Source organism: Gadus macrocephalus, chromosome 3 (genome assembly GCF_031168955.1).
Source record: "Gadus macrocephalus chromosome 3, ASM3116895v1".
Taxonomy (NCBI): Eukaryota; Metazoa; Chordata; class Actinopteri; order Gadiformes; family Gadidae; genus Gadus; species Gadus macrocephalus.
Window position 1 is genome coordinate 10772127 of NC_082384.1, and position 19890 is coordinate 10792016.

Here is a 19890-nt window from a genome sequence, read left to right on the forward strand (position 1 = left end):
CAATTACCGTAGTGTCGTCTGCAAACTTGACAATCGTATTGGAACCATGTATAGGTGTACAGTCGTAGATGAAGAGGGAGTAGAGGAGGGGGCTCAGCACACAGCCCTGTGTGCTGAGCCCTGTCTGCCTGAGATAAGGCAGAAAAATCTAAATAATAAAATCTAAATAATCAGAGTCAGGCACCTTGCCTGTTGTGTCTATTGCGTTATCAACCAGCCCACCTCCTAGACCAACGTGACCAAGGAGATCCATATTAACATGGCCTACAACATAAGACAATTATAGGAAATGTTCATTGATTAAATACCTTTTCCCAAATAGTCATTTTTTTCTACCTCACAACTTATAACACACCCTTAAGAAATTTAGCATTATTCAAGACAATCAAATGCAGTTGGATAATGCAGAATATATCAGGAGTGGTCCAATACCAAAATTAGTATGTGGTTCACCGAGAACATTTAGCATTTTAGAGAGAGAATTAAGAGGACAATCGAAAATGCATGACTGAAGAATGTTGTTGAAATATTGAAGCACAGGCAGATCAGAGCATCATCTATATTGTGTGGGTATAGTGTTCCATAAACCTTTCTTTACTGTTTCTTTGAATCCTACCTAAGAAGTTTGAGTGTCACACAGGTATCTTCCGTTTGTTATCTATGTGTAATTATGCTTTATCATTTACTCATGTTCAAGTTTGTTAGGAATTCTACTGTTGCTTGCTATATGCTATACATTTTTCACTGCGAACATTTGTTTCAGCTTTACCCGGGAGCTAAACAGAGAATGAATGCATCATGTTGCGTCGGGTCACGAAAGGTTCTGGGTTAAAACTCTTACCTGTAGGCAGGGTCTGAAATTAATTTTCAACACATATATTTAGACAACTGTTTGGCCCATAGAGTTTCCCACTTTGTCTAACAAAGATGACGCTTTGTTAATAATCTGGTGAATAGTTAAAAGTAAAAATAAGAAGGAAACAAAAAATATATACAATTAAAAAAGGACCTCGACAATTTATTGACACAAATAAGAATAAACTTAATTTAGGCCTACGTTTATTTTCATTGAGTTTCTACAACAGTTAGTAGATTAACATGGACATTCCATGATGTTAAGCACAAGTGAGAACATAAATTAAGCATTGAATGAAGATTAGAGAAGTTAGAAATAAAGTGAAAATGTGTAATATGAAAAATAGGTTACTGCTGAAAGATTCTACCCCTTGATTTACTGCATTCTAGTCCTTTCCCCCCTCCTCTTCTACACAAACCGCTGCACCTCCAGTCATCAGTCAGTCAAGCTCCTGAAGTTGCAAGACAACAACAGCCTCATTGGGCTCATCTCTGGTTGACCATCTGGTGTCCTGATGAGATCAAAACAACCTGGAGTTCAATGCTTTAAAGAAAGTGGAGATGGTTGTGGACTACAGGAAGAACCCAGCCCCACCCACCCCCATCACCCTGTGTGACACCCAAGTCGATTCTGTGGAGCCCTTCTGCTTCCTGGGCATCATCATCACTCATGACCTGAAGTGGGGGATGAACATCAACAAAGAAAGAAACCCCAGCAGAGGATCTAATGCCTGTGGCAGCTGAGGAAGAAGAAACTGCCCAAACCTATGATGATGCTCTTCAACACTGCCATCATAAAGTCCATCCTTTCCTCCTCCATCACCATCTGGTGGACTGCTCCCACGACAAAGGACAACATATCATTTGCTCAGCCGAAGACGGTGATGGGCTGCGATCTGCCATCTCTCCTGGACCTGCACCCCTCCAGGGCCCTTGGGCGGGCAGGCAAGATTGCGGCTGACCCTGGACACAAACTCTTCCAAACATTCCCCTCCGGCAGGAGGCTGCGGTCCATCAAGAAAGAAAGAAAGAAACTTCCCGCAACAACAACAGCAGTTGCCCCAACCAACACTAACTGTCGCGTAACTCCCACTGACACCATACATACAGTCTAATACATAACTACTTAATCTCTTGTATTATCTATGTATCATCTCTCTATTATTTAATAATATTGTGATTACTAGTCATATTGTTTTCGCCTATCTTGGCCCAATATGTGTTAGGATTATGCACCAGGATGAATTTGTATGTATATATTTTTTGGGGCGTTAATGTTAACCTAACCAGGCTTTGAGCGCAACATACCTCGCTAACCCACTAATCGAGGTTTGTAATAGAAGACCCCACTGTTCACCCAGATCTGAGCCTTATTTGCAAAAATATTCTAAGCAACACTTGCCAACAAATCCTCCTCGAAATAGATGTGTAACCACAGAATAAAGTCAACGCTGTAAATTTGATTACGTTTATTCATTTTGGTACACTGGTTTACATCAAGGTTCTACATATTTTAGAGCAGTCCTTTGATAAACATAAAGAAGAAGGCTAAACAAACAGCAGTTCTGATGGTCATTTTCAGAGTTGGTCCTCCTGAGGTGGTAGCGTCACTCGATGTTAGTCCTGCAGTTGTACTTTGCCCTTGAGTAGAAGTGGGTCCTGCAGTGGTTGCTTGTCCTGAGGTTATTGTAGTTGGTCCTACTGAGGTTGGTCCTACCAAGGCAGGTCATGCAGAGGGTATGATTTTATATTTAAGTATATTATCTTGAGATGAATTAAAACTTTTACAGTACCTTTTACAGCCCATCCAATTTGCTTTGCTAACAAAGTGTTTAAACTAGCAATAGATGTGGAATTATAATTTACATAATTGATCTAACATTTTTAAGTTTTGGTTACCTGCAGCAATAGTAGTAGTGTCCACATCAAGAAAAGTGATTAGATGTTTTATTGCGTCCTTCAACACCTGCACTGCACGGCTTTTAGTGGGAACAGCAGATTCTTTGTTGAAGATCAGCATCATTTCCACAAAGACTGATCCCTTACTAGAAATGTAAAAATGAAAATGAAACGAAAACACCACAATTAATTTTTCTACCAGTATCATATTGATTGGCTATCATCTATGTGATATTCATAAAGGTATTCATTAATAAATAAAGAGTATGGAAGTAATTCAATAAAATTGGTTGTGCTTACCCAAAGAATAATTCAATAAAATTGGTTGTACTTACGCAAAATAATTGATTGTACTCCTGGAATATGTTCCAGGAAAACTTGGTTTGAAGCCATTATTAACCTATGATAAAAAACAAAATGATTTAATATTCAACATATTTTATGTTTTTAATGTTCAAATACAGGAATTCAATGTTTTTCATAAATCAAACTGAATTAAATCTTCATAACATTATCTCACCTCTGTCGTAACATTAGCAGCCAGCACCTGATAGGCAGTCGAGCTTGGATCTAAGTAGTCTTCTGTAAACGTACGTCTCATGCTGAATCTCAAATCAATCGTCCCTTCATTTTCTGTAGAGGGCTCAGTAGGCTCGGGGATGGTAGTTTCTGTTACAGTACTTCTGACTGTCGGAGAGGAAGTTGTGGGAGCTATAGCCTGACTCGTTTGCCCAACTATAGTAGTTGTAGAAAATGTGGTCCTCAACATAGATGTGGGCCCTACTCTGATAGCAGTAGATCCTTCAGTTGTAGATATGAGTCCTAATTGGCTAGGTGTAAACCTTCTAGTGGTAGCTGAAGATACTGATGTCATTATTGTGCTTGTTGTTCCAGCTGTTCTTGTTGTTGTTGTAGCAGAAGTGGGTCCGACATTGGAACTCATTTTTGTTGTCGTTGTTGGTCCTGCGGTTGTTGACACTGTATTTGTTGTTGCTGGACCTCCCATTGTAGTTGTGGGTCCTGCTGTAGTAATTGTTGGCCCTGTAGTTGTTATTGTTGGTCCTGCGGTTATTGTATTGGGTTCCGCTGTGGTCATTGTTGTAGATCCTGCTACATTAGTGGTTGGCCCTGCAGTTGAATCTGTGTTTCTCAGAATAGTAGTTAATGGTTCTGCAATAGACGTTGTAGGTCCTGGAGTTGTTGTTACTTCAGAACTTGTCGTTGTTGGTCCTGCAGTTGTTGTTGTGGGTCCTGTGGTAGTAGCTCGAGGTCCAGCAATTGTTGTGTTTGGTTCAGGAGTTGTCAGTGTTGATACTGTTGTTGTTTTTGTGTGTCCTGCAGTTGTAGCTCTTGGTCCTGCAGTTGTTGTTCGTTCAGCAGTTTGTGTTGTTTGTCTTGCATTTGTAATTGCTCCTGCAGTAGCATTGCTTGGTCCTTCTGTTGTTGCTGGTTCTGCAGTTGACGTTGTTCGTACTGCAGTTTTTGTTGAAAGTCCTGCAGTTGTAGCTCTTGTTCCAGCAGTTGTTGTTGGTGTTTCCACAGTTGGCATTGGTCGTACTGCATTTGCTGTTGTGGATCCCGTAGTAGTAGTTGATAGTCTTGCAGTAGTAGTGGCAGGTCCTGCAATTGTTTTTGGTTCAATAGTTGGCTTAAATGATACTGCAATTGTTGTTTTTAGGAGTTCTGTTGGGAGTTCTGCAGTTGTTGTGGGTCCCCCTGTATTGGTTAATGGTCCTGCAGTAGCATTGGTAGGTTCTTCTTTTGTTGCTGGTTCTGCAGTTGGCGTTGTTGGTCCTGCAGTTGTTATTGATCCTGCAGTTGTTGTTTTTGGCAATGCAGTAGTTGGTACTGCGGATGCTGTTGTTTGTTCAGAAGTTGTAGTTGTTAGTGCCGCAATTTTTGTTGTTCCTGCAGTTGTTTTGGGTCGCGACATAGTAGTTAATGGTTCTGCAGTTGCAGTGGTAGGTCTTTCTTTTGATGTTGGTTCAGTAGTTGTCATTATTGGTCCTGCAGTTTTTGTTGTGAGTGCTGCCTCTGTAGCTCTTGTTCCAGCAGTTGTTATTGGTTCAACCGTTGGCGTGGTAGGTCCTGCAGTTGTTATTTTTTGCGCTGCAGTTTTTGGTCCCAGCGATTGTTTTGTTTGTTCAACAGATGGCATGGTTCGTCCTAAAGTTGTGGTCAATTGTCCTGCAGTAGCAGTGCTGGGTCCTTCTGTTGTTGCTGGTTCTGCAGTTGGCGTTGTTGGTACTGCAGTTTTTGTTGAGAGTCCTGCAGTTTTAGCTCTTGTTCCAGCAGTTGTTGTTGATGTTTCCACAGTTGGCATTGGTCGTACTGCATTTGCTGTTGTGGATCCCGTAGTAGTAGTTGATAGTCTTGCAGTAGGAGTGGCAGGTCCTGCAATTGTTTTTGGTTCAATAGTTGTCGTTTTTGGTATTGCAGTTGTTGATGTTCCTTCCGTTGTAGCTCTTGTTCCAGCAATTGTAGTTGTGGGTTCAGAAGGTGACGTTGGTGGTCCTGCAATTGTTGTTGTTCCTGCAGTTGTTTTGGGTCGCGACATAGTAGTTAATGGTTCTGCAGTTGCAGTCGTAGGTCTTTCTTTTGATGTTGGTTCAGTTATTGCCATTATTGGTCCTGCAGTTTTTGTTGTGAGTGCTATCTCTGTAGCTCTTGTTCCAGCAGTTGTTATTGGTTCTACCGTTGGCTTGGAAGGTCCTGCAGTTGTTATTTTTTGCACTGCAGTTTTTGGTCCCAGAGATTGTTTTGTTTGTTCAACAGATGGCATGGTTTTTCCTGCAGTTGTGGTTAATTGTCCTGCAGTAGCAGTGCTGGGTCCTTCTGTTGTTGCTGGTTCTGCAGTTGGCGTTGTTGGTACTGCAGTTTTTGTTGAGTGTCCTGCAGTTTTAGCTCTTGTTCCAGCAGTTGTTGTTGTTGGTTCCAAAGTTGGCATTGTTCGTACTGCATTTGTTGTTGTGGATCCCGCAGTAGTAGTTAATAGTCTTGCAGTAGTAGTGGCAGGTCCTGCAATTGTTTTTGGTTCAATAGTTGTCGTTGTTGGTATTGCAGTTGTTGATGTTCCTGCAGTTGTAGCTCTTGTTCCAGCAATTGTAGTTCTGGGTTCAGAAGTTGACGTTGTTGGTACTGCAGTTTTCCTTGTGAGTCCTTCAGTTGTTTTGTGTCCCCCGGTATTAGTTAATGGTCCTGCAGAAGAAGTGGTATGTCCTTCACTTGTTGTTTTCTCTGCAGTTGGTGTTGTAGGTGCTGCATTTGTTGTGGGTCCCACACTTTTACTTAATAGTCTTGCAGTAGAAGTAGTAGGTCCTGCAATTGTTTTTGGTTCAACAGTTGTCATTGGTCCTGCAGTTGTTGAGGTTCCTGCAGTTGTAGCACTTTTTACAGCAATTGAGGTTGTTAGTTCAGAAGTTGTCGTTATTGGTCCTGTAGTTTTTGTTGCAGGTCCTGCAGTTGTAGCTCTTCTTCCAGCAGTTGTTGTTGTTGGTTCAACAGTTGGCTTAAATGATACTGCAATTGTTTTTAGGACTGCAGTCGTAGGTCCTGCGGATGGGGTTGTTTGTTCAACAGTTGGCGTTGTTGATCCTGCAGTTGTTGTTGTGTTTCCCGCAGTTGTGGCAGTTTTTGATGACAGTTCTGCAGTTGAAGCTCTTGTTCCAGCAGTTGTTGTTTTTGGTTCAAAAGTTGTCGTTGTTGGTTTTGCAGTGGTTGATGATCCTGCGGTTGTACCTCTTGTTCCATTAATTGTTGTTGTTGGTTCAGAAGTTGTCGCTGTTGGTCCTGCAGCTTTTGTTGTGAGTTCTGCAGTTGTTGTGGGTCCCCCTGTATTGGTTAATGGTCCTGCAGTAGCATTGGTAGGTTCTTCTTTTGTTGCTGGTTGTGCAGTTGGCGTTGTTGGTCCTGCAGTTGTTATTGATCCTGCAGTTGTTGTTTTTGGCAATGCAGTAGTTGGTACTGCGGATGCTGTTGTTTGTTCAGAAGTTGTAGTTGTTAGTGCCGCAATTTTTGTTGTTCCTGCAGTTGTTTTGGGTCGCAACATAGTAGTTAATGGTTCTGCAGTTGCAGTCGTAGGTCTTTCTTTTGATGTTGGTTCAGTTGTTGCCATTATTGGTCCTGCAGTTTTTGTTGTGAGTGCTGTCTCTGTAGCTCTTGTTCCAGCAGTTGTTATTGGTTCTACCGTTGGCTTGGTAGGTCCTGCAGTTGTTATTTTTTGCACTGCAGTTTTTGGTCCCAGAGATTGTTTTGTTTGTTCAACAGATGGCATGGTTTTTCCTGCAGTTGTGGTTAATTGTCCTGCAGTAGCAGTGCTGGGTCCTTCTGTTGTTGCTGGTTCTGCAGTTGGCGTTGTTGGTACTGCAGTTTTTGTTGAGTGTCCTGCAGTTTTAGCTCTTGTTCCAGCAGTTGTTGTTGTTGGTTCCAAAGTTGGCATTGTTCGTACTGCATTTGTTGTTGTGGATCCCGCAGTAGTAGTTAATAGTCTTGCAGTAGTAGTCGCAGGTCCTGCAATTGTTTTTGGTTCAATAGTTGTCGTTGTTGGTATTGCAGTTGTTGATGTTCCTGCAGTTGTAGCTCTTGTTCCAGCAATTGTAGTTCTGGGTTCAGAAGTTGACGTTGTTGGTACTGCAGTTTTCGTTGTGAGTCCTTCAGTTGTTTTGTGTCCCCCGGTAGTAGTTAATGGTCCTGCAGAAGAAGTGGTATGTCCTTCACTTGTTGTTTTCTCTGCAGTTGGTGTTGTAGGTGCTGCATTTGTTGTGGGTCCCACACTTTTACTTAATAGTCTTGCAGTAGAAGTAGTAGGTCCTGCAATTGTTTTTGGTTCAACAGTTGTCATTGGTCCTGCAGTTGTTGAGGTTCCTGCAGTTGTAGCACTTTTTACAGCAATTGAGGTTGTTAGTTCAGAAGTTGTCGTTATTGGTCCTGTAGTTTTTGTTGCAGGTCCTGCAGTTGTAGCTCTTCTTCCAGCAGTTGTTGTTGTTGGTTCAACAGTTGGCTTAAATGATACTGCAATTGTTTTTAGGACTGCAGTCGTAGGTCCTGCGGATGGGGTTGTTTGTTCAACAGTTGGCGTTGTTGATCCTGCAGTTGTTGTTGTGTTTCCCGCAGTTGTGGCAGTTTTTGATAACAGTTCTGCAGTTGAAGCTCTTGTTCCAGCAGTTGTTGTTTTTGGTTCAAAAGTTGTCGTTGTTGGTTTTGCAGTGGTTGATGATCCTGCGGTTGTACCTCTTGTTCCATTAATTGTTGTTGTTGGTTCAGAAGTTGTCGTTGTTGGTCCTGCAGCTTTTGTTGTGAGTTCTGCAGTTGTTGTGGGTCCCCCTGTATTGGTTAATGGTCCTGCAGTAGCATTGGTAGGTTCTTCTTTTGTTGCTGGTTGTGCAGTTGGCGTTGTTGGTCCTGCAGTTGTTATTGATCCTGCAGTTGTTGTTTTTGGCAATGCAGTAGTTGGTACTGCGGATGCTGTTGTTTGTTCAGAAGTTGTAGTTGTTAGTGCCGCAATTTTTGTTGTTCCTGCAGTTGTTTTGGGTCGCAACATAGTAGTTAATGGTTCTGCAGTTGCAGTCGTAGGTCTTTCTTTTGATGTTGGTTCAGTTGTTGCCATTATTGGTCCTGCAGTTTTTGTTGTGAGTGCTGTCTCTGTAGCTCTTGTTCCAGCAGTTGTTATTGGTTCTACCGTTGGCTTGGTAGGTCCTGCAGTTGTTATTTTTTGCACTGCAGTTTTTGGTCCCAGAGATTGTTTTGTTTGTTCAACAGATGGCATGGTTTTTCCTGCAGTTGTGGTTAATTGTCCTGCAGTAGCAGTGCTGGGTCCTTCTGTTGTTGCTGGTTCTGCAGTTGGCGTTGTTGGTACTGCAGTTTTTGTTGAGTGTCCTGCAGTTTTAGCTCTTGTTCCAGCAGTTGTTGTTGTTGGTTCCAAAGTTGGCATTGTTCGTACTGCATTTGTTGTTGTGGATCCCGCAGTAGTAGTTAATAGTCTTGCAGTAGTAGTCGCAGGTCCTGCAATTGTTTTTGGTTCAATAGTTGTCGTTGTTGGTATTGCAGTTGTTGATGTTCCTGCAGTTGTAGCTCTTGTTCCAGCAATTGTAGTTCTGGGTTCAGAAGTTGACGTTGTTGGTACTGCAGTTTTCGTTGTGAGTCCTTCAGTTGTTTTGTGTCCCCCGGTAGTAGTTAATGGTCCTGCAGAAGAAGTGGTATGTCCTTCACTTGTTGTTTTCTCTGCAGTTGGTGTTGTAGGTGCTGCATTTGTTGTGGGTCCCACACTTTTACTTAATAGTCTTGCAGTAGAAGTAGTAGGTCCTGCAATTGTTTTTGGTTCAACAGTTGTCATTGGTCCTGCAGTTGTTGAGGTTCCTGCAGTTGTAGCACTTTTTACAGCAATTGAGGTTGTTAGTTCAGAAGTTGTCGTTATTGGTCCTGTAGTTTTTGTTGCAGGTCCTGCAGTTGTAGCTCTTCTTCCAGCAGTTGTTGTTGTTGGTTCAACAGTTGGCTTAAATGATACTGCAATTGTTTTTAGGACTGCAGTCGTAGGTCCTGCGGATGGGGTTGTTTGTTCAACAGTTGGCGTTGTTGATCCTGCAGTTGTTGTTGTGTTTCCCGCAGTTGTGGCAGTTTTTGATAACAGTTCTGCAGTTGAAGCTCTTGTTCCAGCAGTTGTTGTTTTTGGTTCAAAAGTTGTCGTTGTTGGTTTTGCAGTGGTTGATGATCCTGCGGTTGTACCTCTTGTTCCATTAATTGTTGTTGTTGGTTCAGAAGTTGTTGTTGTTGGTCCTGCAGCTTTTGTTGTGAGTTCTGCAGTTGTTGTGGGTCCCCCTGTATTGGTTAATGGTCCTGCAGTAGCATTGGTAGGTTCTTCTTTTGTTGCTGGTTCTGCAGTTGGCGTTGTTGGTCCTGCAGTTGTTATTGATCCTGCAGTTGTTGTTTTTGGCAATGCAGTAGTTGGTACTGCGGATGCTGTTTGTTCAGAAGTTGTAGTTGTTAGTGCCGCAATTTTTGTTGTTCCTGCAGTTGTTTTGGGTCGCGACATAGTAGTTAATGGTTCTGCAGTTGCAGTGGTAGGTCTTTCTTTTGATGTTGGTTCAGTAGTTGTCATTATTGGTCCTGCAGTTTTTGTTGTGAGTGCTGCCTCTGTAGCTCTTTTTCCAGCAGTTGTTATTGGTTCAACCGTTGGCGTGGTGGGTCCTGCAGTTGTTATTTTTTGCACTGCAGTTTTTGGTCCCAGCGATTGTTTTGTTTGTTCAACAGATGGCATGGTTCGTCCTAAAGTTGTGGTCAATTGTCCTGCAGTAGCAGTGCTGGGTCCTTCTGTTGTTGCTGGTTCTGCAGTTGGCGTTGTTGGTACTGCAGTTTTTGTTGAGAGTACTGCAGTTTTAGCTCTTGTTCCAGCAGTTGTTGTTGATGTTTCCACAGTTGGCATTGGTCGTACTGTATTTGCTGTTGTGGATCCCGTAGTAGTAGTTGATAGTCTTGCAGTAGGAGTAGCAGGTCCTGCAATTGTTTTTGGTTCAATAGTTGTCGTTGTTGGTATTGCAGTTGTTGATGTTCCTTCCGTTGTAGCTCTTGTTCCAGCAATTGTAGTTGTGGGTTCAAAAGGTGACGTTGGTGGTCCTGCAATTGTTGTTGTTCCTGCAGTTGTTTTGGGTCGCGACATCGTAGTTAATGGTTCTGCAGTTGCAGTCGTAGGTCTTTCTTTTGATGTTGGTTCAGTTGTTGCCATTATTGGTCCTGCAGTTTTTGTTGTGAGTGCTGTCTCTGTAGCTCTTGTTCCAGCAGTTGTTATTGGTTCTACCGTTGGCGTGGTAGGTCCTGCAGTGGTTATTTTTTGCACTGCAGTTTTTGGTCCCAGAGATTGTTTTGTTTGTTCAACAGATGGCATGGTTTTTCCTGCAGTTGTGGTTAATTGTCCTGCAGTAGCAGTGCTGGGTCCTTCTGTTGTTGCTGGTTCTGCAGTTAGCGTTGTTGGTACTGCAGTTTTTGTTGAGTGTCCTGCAGTTTTAGCTCTTGTTCCAGCAGTTGTTGTTGTTGGTTCCAAAGTTGGCATTGTTCGTACTGCATTTGTTGTTGTGGATCCCGCAGTAGTAGTTAATAGTCTTGCAGTAGTAGTGGCAGGTCCTGCAATTGTTTTTGGTTCAATAGTTGTCGTTGTTGGTATTGCAGTTGTTGATGTTCCTGCAGTTGTAGCACTTGTTCCAGCAATTGTAGTTCTGGGTTCAGAAGTTGACGTTGTTGGTACTGCAGTTTTCGTTGTGAGTCCTTCAGTTGTTTTGTGTCCCCCGGTATTAGTTAATGGTCCTGCAGTAGCAGTGGTAGGTCCTTCTTTTGTTGTTGATCCTGCAGTTGGTGGTGTTGGTGCTGCAGTTGTTGTGAGTACTGCAGTTGTAGCTATTGTTCCTGCAATTGTTGTTTTTGGTTCAATAATTGGTGTTATTGGTCCGGCCATTGTTATAACTCCTGCATTTGTTGTTTTTGGCACTGCAGTAGTTGGTCCAGTTGGCGTTGTTGGTCCTGTAGTTCTTGTTGATCCTGCAGTTGTAACTCTTGTTCCAGCCTTTATAGTTCTTTGTTCAGAAGTTGTCGTTGTTGGTCCTACACTTTTTGTTGTGAGTCTTTCAGTTGTTGTGGTTCCCCCCGTAGTAGTTAATGGTCCTGCAGTAGAAGTGGTATGTCCTTCTCTTGTTGTTGGTTCTGCATTTGGTGTTGTAGGTGCTGCAGGTGTTGTTGTGAGTTCCGCACTTTTAGTTAATAGTCTTGCAGTAGAAGTAGTAGGTCCTGCAATTGTTTTTGGTTCAACAGTTGTCATTGGTCCTGCAGTTGTTGAGGTTCCTGCAGTTGTAGCACTTTTTACAGCAATTGAGGTTGTTAGTTCAGAAGTTGTCGTTATTGGTCCTGTAGTTTTTGTTGCGGGTCCTGCAGTTGTAGCTCTTCTTCCAGCAGTTGTTGTTGTTGTTGGTTCAACAGTTGGCTTAAATGATACTGCAATTGTTGTTTTTAGGACTGCAGTCGTATGTCCTGCGGATGGGGTTGTTTGTTCAACAGTTGGCGTTGTTGATCCTGCAGTTGTTGTTGTGTTTCCCGCAGTTGTGGCAGTTTTTGATGACAGTTCTGCAGTTGAAGCTCTTGTTCCAGCAGTTGTTGTTTTTGGTTCAAAAGTTGTCGTTGTTGGTTTTGCAGTGGTTGATGATCCTGCGGTTGTACCTCTTGTTCCATTAATTGTTGTTGTTGGTTCAGAAGTTGTCGTTGTTGGTCCTGCAGCTTTTGTTGTGAGTTCTGCAGTTGTTGTGGGTCCCCCTGTATTGGTTAATGGTCCTGCAGTAGCATTGGTAGGTTCTTCTTTTGTTGCTGGTTCTGCAGTTGGCGTTGTTGGTCCTGCAGTTGTTATTGATCCTGCAGTTGTTGTTTTTGGCAATGCAGTAGTTGGTACTGCGGATGCTGTTGTTTGTTCAGAAGTTGTAGTTGTTAGTGCCGCAATTTTTGTTGTTCCTGCAGTTGTTTTGGGTCGCAACATAGTAGTTAATGGTTCTGCAGTTGCAGTCGTAGGTCTTTCTTTTGATGTTGGTTCAGTTGTTGCCATTATTGGTCCTGCAGTTTTTGTTGTGAGTGCTGTCTCTGTAGCTCTTGTTCCAGCAGTTGTTATTGGTTCTACCGTTGGCTTGGTAGGTCCTGCAGTTGTTATTTTTTGCACTGCAGTTTTTGGTCCCAGAGATTGTTTTGTTTGTTCAACAGATGGCATGGTTTTTCCTGCAGTTGTGGTTAATTGTCCTGCAGTAGCAGTGCTGGGTCCTTCTGTTGTTGCTGGTTCTGCAGTTGGCGTTGTTGGTACTGCAGTTTTTGTTGAGTGTCCTGCAGTTTTAGCTCTTGTTCCAGCAGTTGTTGTTGTTGGTTCCAAAGTTGGCATTGTTCGTACTGCATTTGTTGTTGTGGATCCCGCAGTAGTAGTTAATAGTCTTGCAGTAGTAGTGGCAGGTCCTGCAATTGTTTTTGGTTCAATAGTTGTCGTTGTTGGTATTGCAGTTGTTGATGTTCCTGCAGTTGTAGCTCTTGTTCCAGCAATTGTAGTTCTGGGTTCAGAAGTTGACGTTGTTGGTACTGCAGTTTTCGTTGTGAGTCCTTCAGTTGTTTTGTGTCCCCCGGTAGTAGTTAATGGTCCTGCAGAAGAAGTGGTATGTCCTTCACTTGTTGTTTTCTCTGCAGTTGGTGTTGTAGGTGCTGCATTTGTTGTGGGTCCCACACTTTTACTTAATAGTCTTGCAGTAGAAGTAGTAGGTCCTGCAATTGTTTTTGGTTCAACAGTTGTCATTGGTCCTGCAGTTGTTGAGGTTCCTGCAGTTGTAGCACTTTTTACAGCAATTGAGGTTGTTAGTTCAGAAGTTGTCGTTATTGGTCCTGTAGTTTTTGTTGCAGGTCCTGCAGTTGTAGCTCTTCTTCCAGCAGTTGTTGTTGTTGGTTCAACAGTTGGCTTAAATGATACTGCAATTGTTTTTAGGACTGCAGTCGTAGGTCCTGCGGATGGGGTTGTTTGTTCAACAGTTGGCGTTGTTGATCCTGTAGTTGTTGTTGTGTTTCCCGCAGTTGTGGCAGTTTTTGATGACAGTTCTGCAGTTGAAGCTCTTGTTCCAGCAGTTGTTGTTTTTGGTTCAAAAGTTGTCGTTGTTGGTTTTGCAGTGGTTGATGATCCTGCGGTTGTACCTCTTGTTCCATTAATTGTTGTTGTTGGTTCAGAAGTTGTCGTTGTTGGTCCTGCAGCTTTTGTTGTGAGTTCTGCAGTTGTTGTGGGTCCCCCTGTATTGGTTAATGGTCCTGCAGTAGCATTGGTAGGTTCTTCTTTTGTTGCTGGTTCTGCAGTTGGCGTTGTTGGTCCTGCAGTTGTTATTGATCCTGCAGTTGTTGTTTTTGGCAATGCAGTAGTTGGTACTGCGGATGCTGTTTGTTCAGAAGTTGTAGTTGTTAGTGCCGCAATTTTTGTTGTTCCTGCAGTTGTTTTGGGTCGCGACATAGTAGTTAATGGTTCTGCAGTTGCAGTCGTAGGTCTTTCTTTTGATGTTGGTTCAGTTGTTGCCATTATTGGTCCTGCAGTTTTTGTTGTGAGTGCTGTCTCTGTAGCTCTTGTTCCAGCAGTTGTTATTGGTTCAACCGTTGGCGTGGTGGGTCCTGCAGTTGTTATTTTTTGCACTGCAGTTTTTGGTCCCAGAGATTGTTTTGTTTGTTCAACAGATGGCATGGTTTTTCCTGCAGTTGTGGTTAATTGTCCTGCAGTAGCAGTGCTGGGTCCTTCTGTTGTTGCTGGTTCTGCAGTTAGCGTTGTTGGTACTGCAGTTTTTGTTGAGTGTCCTGCAGTTTTAGCTCTTGTTCCAGCAGTTGTTGTTGTTGGTTCCAAAGTTGGCATTGTTCGTACTGCATTTGTTGTTGTGGATCCCGCAGTAGTAGTTAATAGTCTTGCAGTAGTAGTGGCAGGTCCTGCAATTGTTTTTGGTTCAATAGTTGTCGTTGTTGGTATTGCAGTTGTTGATGTTCCTGCAGTTGTAGCACTTGTTCCAGCAATTGTAGTTCTGGGTTCAGAAGTTGACGTTGTTGGTACTGCAGTTTTCGTTGTGAGTCCTTCAGTTGTTTTGTGTCCCCCGGTATTAGTTAATGGTCCTGCAGTAGCAGTGGTAGGTCCTTCTTTTGTTGTTGATCCTGCAGTTGGTGGTGTTGGTGCTGCAGTTGTTGTGAGTACTGCAGTTGTAGCTATTGTTCCTGCAGTTGTTGTTTTTGGTTCAATAATTGGTGTTGTTGGTCCGGCCATTGTTATAACTCCTGCATTTGTTGTTTTTGGCACTGCAGTAGTTGGTCCAGTTGGCGTTGTTGGTCCTGTAGTTCTTGTTGATCCTGCAGTTGTAACTCTTGTTCCAGCCTTTATAGTTCTTTGTTCAGAAGTTGTCGTTGTTGGTCCTACACTTTTTGTTGTGAGTCTTTCAGTTGTTGTGGTTCCCCCCGTAGTAGTTAATGGTCCTGCAGTAGAAGTGGTATGTCCTTCTCTTGTTGTTGGTTCTGCATTTGGTGTTGTAGGTGCTGCAGGTGTTGTTGTGAGTTCCGCACTTTTAGTTAATAGTCTTGCAGTAGAAGTAGTAGGTCCTGCAATTGTTTTTGGTTCAACAGTTGTCATTGGTACTGCAGTTGTTGAGGTTCCTTCAGTTGTAGCACTTTTTACAGCAATTGAGGTTGTTAGTTCAGAAGTTGTCGTTATTGGTCCTGTAGTTTTTGTTGCGGGTCCTGCAGTTGTAGCTCTTCTTCCAGCAGTTGTTGTTGTTGTTGGTTCAACAGTTGGCTTAAATGATACTGCAATTGTTGTTTTTAGGACTGCAGTCGTAGGTCCTGCGGATGGGGTTGTTTGTTCAACAGTTGGCGTTGTTGATCCTGCAGTTGTTGTTGTGTTTCCCGCAGTTGTGGCAGTTTTTGATGACAGTTCTGCAGTTGAAGCTCTTGTTCCAGCAGTTGTTGTTTTTGGTTCAAAAGTTGTCGTTGTTGGTTTTGCAGTGGTTGATGATCCTGCGGTTGTACCTCTTGTTCCATTAATTGTTGTTGTTGGTTCAGAAGTTGTCGTTGTTGGTCCTGCAGCTTTTGTTGTGAGTTCTGCAGTTGTTGTGGGTCCCCCTGTATTGGTTAATGGTCCTGCAGTAGCATTGGTAGGTTCTTCTTTTGTTGCTGGTTCTGCAGTTGGCGTTGTTGGTCCTGCAGTTGTTATTGATCCTGCAGTTGTTGTTTTTGGCAATGCAGTAGTTGGTACTGCGGATGCTGTTGTTTGTTCAGAAGTTGTAGTTGTTAGTGCCGCAATTTTTGTTGTTCCTGCAGTTGTTTTGGGTCGCAACATAGTAGTTAATGGTTCTGCAGTTGCAGTCGTAGGTCTTTCTTTTGATGTTGGTTCAGTTGTTGCCATTATTGGTCCTGCAGTTTTTGTTGTGAGTGCTGTCTCTGTAGCTCTTGTTCCAGCAGTTGTTATTGGTTCTACCGTTGGCTTGGTAGGTCCTGCAGTTGTTATTTTTTGCACTGCAGTTTTTGGTCCCAGAGATTGTTTTGTTTGTTCAACAGATGGCATGGTTTTTCCTGCAGTTGTGGTTAATTGTCCTGCAGTAGCAGTGCTGGGTCCTTCTGTTGTTGCTGGTTCTGCAGTTGGCGTTGTTGGTACTGCAGTTTTTGTTGAGTGTCCTGCAGTTTTAGCTCTTGTTCCAGCAGTTGTTGTTGTTGGTTCCAAAGTTGGCATTGTTCGTACTGCATTTGTTGTTGTGGATCCCGCAGTAGTAGTTAATAGTCTTGCAGTAGTAGTGGCAGGTCCTGCAATTGTTTTTGGTTCAATAGTTGTCGTTGTTGGTATTGCAGTTGTTGATGTTCCTGCAGTTGTAGCTCTTGTTCCAGCAATTGTAGTTCTGGGTTCAGAAGTTGACGTTGTTGGTACTGCAGTTTTCCTTGTGAGTCCTTCAGTTGTTTTGTGTCCCCCGGTATTAGTTAATGGTCCTGCAGAAGAAGTGGTATGTCCTTCACTTGTTGTTTTCTCTGCAGTTGGTGATGTAGGTGCTGCATTTGTTGTGGGTCCCACACTTTTACTTAATAGTCTTGCAGTAGAAGTAGTAGGTCCTGCAATTGTTTTTGGTTCAACAGTTGTCATTGGTCCTGCAGTTGTTGAGGTTCCTGCAGTTGTAGCACTTTTTACAGCAATTGAGGTTGTTAGTTCAGAAGTTGTCGTTATTGGTCCTGTAGTTTTTGTTGCAGGTCCTGCATTTGTAGCTCTTCTTCCAGCAGTTGTTGTTGTTGGTTCAACAGTTGGCTTAGTAGTTGGTCCAGTTGGCGTTGTTGGTCCTGTAGTTCTTGTTGATCCTGCAGTTGTAACTCTTGTTCCAGCCTTTATAGTTCTTTGTTCAGAAGTTGTCGTTGTTGGTCCTACACTTTTTGTTGTGAGTCTTTCAGTTGTTGTGGTTACCCCCGTATTAGTTAATGGTCCTGCAGTAGAAGTGGTATGTCCTTCTCTTGTTGTTGGTTCTGCATTTGGTGTTGTAGGTGCTGCAGGTGTTGTTGTGAGTTCCGCACTTTTAGTTAATAGTCTTGCAGTAGAAGTAATAGGTCCTGCAATTGTTTTTGGTTCAACAGTTGTCATTGGTCCTGCAGTTGTTGAGGTTCCTGCAGTTGTAGCACTTTTTACAGCAATTGAGGTTGTTAGTTCAGAAGTTGTCGTTATTGGTCCTGTAGTTTTTGTTGCGGGTCCTGCAGTTGTAGCTCTTCTTCCAGCAGTTGTTGTTGTTGTTGGTTCAACAGTTGGCTTAAATGATACTGCAATTGTTGTTTTTAGGACTGCAGTCGTAGGTCCTGCGGATGGGGTTGTTTGTTCAATAGTTGGCGTTGTTGATCCTGCAGTTGTTGTTGTGTTTCCCGCAGTTGTGGCAGTTTTTGATGACAGTTCTGCAGTTGAAGCTCTTGTTCCAGCAGTTGTTGTTTTTGGTTCAAAAGTTGTCGTTGTTGGTTTTGCAGTGGTTGATGATCCTGCGGTTGTACCTCTTGTTCCATTAATTGTTGTTGTTGGTTCAGAAGTTGTCGTTGTTGGTCCTGCAGCTTTTGTTGTGAGTTCTGCAGTTGTTGTGGGTCCCCCTGTATTGGTTAATGGTCCTGCAGTAGCATTGGTAGGTTCTTCTTTTGTTGCTGGTTCTGCAGTTGGCGTTGTTGGTCCTGCAGTTGTTATTGATCCTGCAGTTGTTGTTTTTGGCAATGCAGTAGTTGGTACTGCGGATGCTGTTGTTTGTTCAGAAGTTGTAGTTGTTAGTGCCACAATTTTTGTTGTTCCTGCAGTTGTTTTGGGTCGCAACATAGTAGTTAATGGTTCTGCAGTTGCAGTCGTAGGTCTTTCTTTTGATGTTGGTTCAGTTGTTGCCATTATTGGTCCTGCAGTTTTTGTTGTGAGTGCTGTCTCTGTAGCTCTTGTTCCAGCAGTTGTTATTGGTTCTACCGTTGGCTTGGTAGGTCCTGCAGTTGTTATTTTTTGCACTGCAGTTTTTGGTCCCAGAGATTGTTTTGTTTGTTCAACAGATGGCATGGTTTTTCCTGCAGTTGTGGTTAATTGTCCTGCAGTAGCAGTGCTGGGTCCTTCTGTTGTTGCTGGTTCTGCAGTTGGCGTTGTTGGTACTGCAGTTTTTGTTGAGTGTCCTGCAGTTTTAGCTCTTGTTCCAGCAGTTGTTGTTGTTGGTTCCAAAGTTGGCATTGTTCGTACTGCATTTGTTGTTGTGGATCCCGCAGTAGTAGTTAATAGTCTTGCAGTAGTAGTGGCAGGTCCTGCAATTGTTTTTGGTTCAATAGTTGTCGTTGTTGGTATTGCAGTTGTTGATGTTCCTGCAGTTGTAGCTCTTGTTCCAGCAATTGTAGTTCTGGGTTCAGAAGTTGACGATGTTAGTATTGCAGTTTTCCTTGTGAGTCCTTCAGTTGTTTTGTGTCCCCCGGTATTAGTTAATGGTCCTGCAGAAGAAGTGGTATGTCCTTCACTTGTTGTTTTCTCTGCAGTTGGTGTTGTAGGTGCTGCATTTGTTGTGGGTCCCACACTTTTACTTAATAGTCTTGCAGTAGAAGTAGTAGGTCCTGCAATTGTTTTTGGTTCAACAGTTGTCATTGGCCCTGCAGTTGTTGAGGTTCCTGCAGTTGTAGCACTTTTTACAGCAATTGAGGTTGTTAGTTCAGAAGTTGTCGTTATTGGTCCTGTAGTTTTTGTTGCAGGTCCTGCATTTGTAGCTCTTCTTCCAGCAGTTGTTGTTGTTGGTTCAACAGTTGGCTTAGTAGTTGGTCCAGTTGGCGTTGTTGGTCCTGTAGTTCTTGTTGATCCTGCAGTTGTAACTCTTGTTCCAGCCTTTATAGTTCTTTGTTCAGAAGTTGTCGTTGTTGGTCCTACACTTTTTGTTGTGAGTCTTTCAGTTGTTGTGGTTCCCCCCGTAGAAGTTAATGGTCCTGCAGTAGAAGTGGTATGTCCTTCTCTTGTTGTTGGTTCTGCATTTGGTGTTGTAGGTGCTGCAGGTGTTGTTGTGAGTTCCGCACTTTTAGTTAATAGTCTTGCAGTAGAAGTAGTAGGTCCTGCAATTGTTTTTGGTTCAACAGTTGTCATTGGTCCTGCAGTTGTTGAGGTTCCTGCAGTTGTAGCACTTTTTACAGCAATTGAGGTTGTTAGTTCAGAAGTTGTCGTTATTGGTCCTGTAGTTTTTGTTGCGGGTCCTGCAGTTGTAGCTCTTCTTCCAGCAGTTGTTGTTGTTGTTGGTTCAACAGTTGGCTTAAATGATACTGCAATTGTTGTTTTTAGGACTGCAGTCGTAGGTCCTGCGGATGGGGTTGTTTGTTCAACAGTTGGCGTTGTTGATCCTGCAGTTGTTGTTGTGTTTCCCGCAGTTGTGGCAGTTTTTGATGACAGTTCTGCAGTTGAAGCTCTTGTTCCAGCAGTTGTTGTTTTTGGTTCAAAAGTTGTCGTTGTTGGTCCTGCAGCTTTTGTTGTGAGTTCTGCAGTTGTTGTGGGTCCCCCTGTATTGGTTAATGGTCCTGCAGTAGCATTGGTAGGTTCTTCTTTTGTTGCTGGTTCTGCAGTTGGCGTTGTTGGTCCTGCAGTTGTTATTGATCCTGCAGTTGTTGTTTTTGGCAATGCAGTAGTTGGTACTGCGGATGCTGTTGTTTGTTCAGAAGTTGTAGTTGTTAGTGCCGCAATTTTTGTTGTTCCTGCAGTTGTTTTGGGTCGCAACATAGTAGTTAATGGTTCTGCAGTTGCAGTCGTAGGTCTTTCTTTTGATGTTGGTTCAGTTATTGCCATTATTGGTCCTGCAGTTTTTGTTGTGAGTGCTGTCTCTGTAGCTCTTGTTCCAGCAGTTGTTATTGGTTCTACCGTTGGCTTGGTAGGTCCTGCAGTTGTTATTTTTTGCACTGCAGTTTTTGGTCCCAGAGATTGTTTTGTTTGTTCAACAGATGGCATGGTTTTTCCTGCAGTTGTGGTTAATTGTCCTGCAGTAGCAGTGCTGGGTCCTTCTGTTGTTGCTGGTTCTGCAGTTGGCATTGTTGGTACTGCAGTTTTTGTTGAGTGTCCTGCAGTTTTAGCTCTTGTTCCAGCAGTTGTTGTTGTTGGTTCCAAAGTTGGCATTGTTCGTACTGCAT

General features: G+C 43.0%; 1 protein-coding gene across 1 annotated transcript; it reads right to left on the reverse strand.

The window, feature by feature from the left end:
* Positions 1-2309: 2309 nt before the first annotated feature.
* Positions 2310-5091, reverse strand: LOC132453723 (mucin-2-like). The gene is made up of 6 exons (XM_060046669.1): positions 5003-5091; positions 4229-4374; positions 3275-4089; positions 3090-3154; positions 2755-2900; positions 2310-2568 (listed from the first exon to the last, which is right to left on the reverse strand). The coding sequence occupies exons 1-6, from the start codon at positions 5089-5091 to the stop codon at positions 2369-2371; spliced, it is 1461 nt and encodes a 486-aa protein (XP_059902652.1). The 3' UTR covers positions 2310-2368.
* Between the last annotated feature and the right edge of the window lie 14799 nt (positions 5092-19890).

Coding starts and splice junctions, on each gene's coding strand:
- LOC132453723 (XM_060046669.1), bottom strand. CDS start 5,091: ATGCAGTACGACCAATGCCAACTGTGGAAACATCAACAACAACTGCTG. Junction 4,375..5,002: donor GACTCTCAACAAAAACTGCA/GTACCAACAACG, acceptor AAACAATTGCAG/GACCTGCCACTACTACTGCA. Junction 3,155..3,274: donor CTGCTAATGTTACGACAGAG/GTGAGATAATGT, acceptor TTTTTATCATAG/GTTAATAATGGCTTCAAACC.